Source organism: Vigna unguiculata, chromosome 5, assembly GCF_004118075.2.
Source record: "Vigna unguiculata cultivar IT97K-499-35 chromosome 5, ASM411807v1, whole genome shotgun sequence".
NCBI lineage: Eukaryota > Viridiplantae > Streptophyta > Magnoliopsida > Fabales > Fabaceae > Vigna > Vigna unguiculata.
Genome location: NC_040283.1, coordinates 43,888,223 through 43,891,369, shown reverse-complemented (window position 1 = coordinate 43,891,369; position 3,147 = coordinate 43,888,223). Strand labels below are relative to the sequence as shown.

General features: G+C 40.9%; 1 protein-coding gene across 1 annotated transcript; it reads left to right on the top strand.

Annotated features, from left to right (window-relative positions):
* Positions 1 to 840: 840 nt before the first annotated feature.
* On the top strand, positions 841 to 2,930 carry LOC114183775 (high affinity nitrate transporter 2.4-like). The gene is made up of 3 exons (XM_028070905.1): positions 841 to 1,732; positions 1,826 to 1,941; positions 2,034 to 2,930. The coding sequence occupies exons 1-3, from the start codon at positions 923 to 925 to the stop codon at positions 2,689 to 2,691; spliced, it is 1,584 nt and encodes a 527-aa protein (XP_027926706.1). The 5' UTR covers positions 841 to 922; the 3' UTR covers positions 2,692 to 2,930.
* The last annotated feature ends 217 nt before the right edge of the window (positions 2,931 to 3,147 follow it).

Sequence of the window (3,147 nt, the reverse complement as noted above, 5' to 3'; positions counted from 1 at the left end):
TTGTGTTATATTATTGTTATTCATGTGTATTTATAGCAAATATTTCAGACAAGGTAAGTGCTATAGACTTATAAAATAGGTTTTTAATTGATTATTTAGTTGCACACAAAAACACATAAAATTGAAAGATAGTTGTATTCTTCTCATCCCCCTAAACTATCTTTGCGTCAATCATTTTGTAATGCATATTTTTGTGTAAAAATATTTGTTTTCCATTGCATCCATTTTTTATATATTATAATGATTTAATAGTAAAAGTTTTGGTATTTTCTTCCTTCCATTTTCATGTGTCCTATTCTTGATATTCTTGAGTCGATGATATACATCGTGAAATCTCTTGCTTGAAATCATTAACCCCATTTAATTCCTACTAAAAATATTCCCTCCTTCAGATAAAACTTCATTCCAACATCCTATTATTCAACTGCTCATCCGTTAAACCAAAGCTTGGTTAGCATTTGATTTATTATACATTTTAGATAACTTGTGTAGCAAAGATTTTAATGAATCTAACTGATGAATTATAAAATATCATGTTGTAATTTTACCGACCTCATTTGTTACCTCATCATATTTACGTACATGCATTCCGATGAAAACATGCACACAAGCGTGTAGCAGCAGGAAAGTGTTATATTTTATTTATCTATTCATTCAGTATCATCGCGAGATTCTTTACCTTTGGGATATACCATGAGACATCTACGCGTTACACGCTGCAGATATATGCGGCGAAATGGAAATATTACTTTTTATTTTTGAGTTCCACTCTCCTTGGGAACCCACTTGCCTCGTACCACATTCTTACACAGTCAACTCCTTCTTCACTATAAAGCCACACCACACCTCTTCCCTGTTCTTCACAGTACCAACACTTCAATCCCTATTCTACCTCTTCATCCGCCATTGTTGTCAAGCTCAAATGGCTGAGATCGAAGGCTCTCCTGGAAGCTCCATGCATGGAGTCACAGGAAGAGAACAAACATTCGTAGCCTCAGTTGCCTCTCCAATGGTTCCCACCGACACCACAGCCAAATTTGCTCTCCCTGTAGATTCTGAACACAAGGCCAAGGTTTTCAAACTCTTCTCTCTCGCCAATCCCCACATGAGAACCTTCCACCTTTCGTGGATCTCCTTCTTCACCTGCTTTGTCTCCACCTTCGCAGCAGCCCCTCTTGTCCCCATCATCCGCGACAACCTCAACCTCACCAAAAGCGACATTGGAAACGCCGGCGTTGCTTCTGTGTCCGGAAGCATTTTCTCTAGGCTTGCAATGGGTGCAGTGTGCGACCTCTTGGGTCCACGTTATGGCTGCGCCTTCCTCATCATGCTCTCCGCCCCCACCGTCTTTTGCATGTCCTTTGTGAGCGATGCTTCTGGGTATATAGCGGTTCGGTTCTTGATAGGGTTCTCCTTGGCCACCTTCGTGTCTTGCCAGTACTGGATGAGCACCATGTTCAACAGCAAGATCATAGGGCTAGCGAATGGTACCGCGGCGGGGTGGGGGAACATGGGTGGCGGAGCCACCCAGCTCATAATGCCTTTGGTGTACGAACTTATCAGAAGAGCCGGGGCTACTCCCTTCACCGCTTGGAGGATTGCATTCTTTGTTCCGGGTTGGTTGCATGTCATCATGGGGATCCTGGTCCTAACTTTAGGTCAGGACTTGCCTGATGGAAACCTTGGGGCCTTGCAGAAAAAGGGTGATGTAGCCAGAGATAAGTTTTCTAAGGTTAGTGATCCAAAAAGATATTTTCAATATGGCATAACAAATTACAGTGATTATACTTTTCCATGAAGTAACGAATTTCAAATATTTGTTCAGGTGCTATGGTATGCCATAACGAATTACAGAACATGGATTTTTGCTCTTCTCTATGGGTACTCGATGGGAGTTGAATTGACAACAGACAATGTCATTGCCGAGTATTTCTATGACAGGTTAGTTCATTCATGCATTACTTTAATTCCTGTTCCGCAACAAATTGGTGTTTGAACCTTACATAATGAATTATTGAATGAATATGAAACAGATTTAATCTGAAGCTTCACACTGCTGGGATCATTGCTGCCTCATTTGGAATGGCAAACATAGTTGCTCGACCCTTTGGAGGGTATGCTTCCGATGTTGCAGGGAGGTTGTTTGGCATGAGGGGAAGATTGTGGACCCTTTGGATCCTCCAAACCTTAGGAGGGGCTTTCTGTATCTGGCTGGGCCGTGCCAATTCTCTTCCTATTGCTGTGTTGACCATGATTTTGTTCTCTATAGGAGCTCAAGCTGCATGTGGTGCAACTTTTGGTATCATTCCTTTCATCTCAAGAAGGTCTTTGGGGATCATATCAGGTCTTACTGGTGCAGGTGGAAACTTTGGGTCTGGTTTGACCCAATTGGTTTTCTTTTCAACCTCGAAATTCTCCACTTCCACGGGTCTCTCCTTGATGGGGGCGATGATAGTGGCTTGCACTCTTCCTGTGACTCTTGTTCATTTCCCACAGTGGGGTAGCATGTTCCTACCCCCCTCAAAAGATGTCAACGAAGAACTCTATTACACCTCTGAATGGAATGAAGAGGAGAAACAGAAGGGCTTGCACCAGTCAAGTCTCAAGTTCGCCGAGAATAGCCGATCTGAGAGAGGAAAACGCGTGGCTTCAGCTCCAACACCTCCAAACACAACTCCCACCCATGTCTAATTACAGAACAGTATTCAAACTTTAAATTCCCATATATAAGTGAAGCTTTTTCTAATAAAAGACCTTGTACTTAACATGTAGACATCGAATGTTCTGGTTTACTGATTCGTGTAGGAGAGTTGCTTAGCTGTGCTGAGTGCTATACCATAATCAATATGTCAATGCAGATCTTGATGCAGAGTATTGATAGTATCAGTTGAATATTCCAGAGTTGAAATGGAATCGTTTATATTATGCAACTCAATTATTGTTCAGTTTTTTAGGACAAATTGACCTGTCTCATTTGGTGAAGCATAGAATATGCCACGAAATATATAATTATCTGATAAACCACGCAAGCAGCCAAAATTTATGTAAACTAAATGATTTAAAACTCTCTTGTAGATATTTCTATCATTCTCTTTACTTGGTTTGTACGGTAAGTAATAAATAATTTTCATATGAACATAATATAGA

What these genes read in the sequence shown, in the direction of transcription:
- LOC114183775 (XM_028070905.1), top strand. Translation starts at nt 923, where the DNA reads ATGGCTGAGATCGAAGGCTCTCCTGGAAGCTCCATGCATGGAGTCACA. An exon ending in CCAGAGATAAGTTTTCTAAG is followed by an intron (nt 1,733 to 1,825) that starts GTTAGTGATCCA and finishes ATATTTGTTCAG; the next exon opens with GTGCTATGGTATGCCATAAC. An exon ending in GCCGAGTATTTCTATGACAG is followed by an intron (nt 1,942 to 2,033) that starts GTTAGTTCATTC and finishes AATATGAAACAG; the next exon opens with ATTTAATCTGAAGCTTCACA.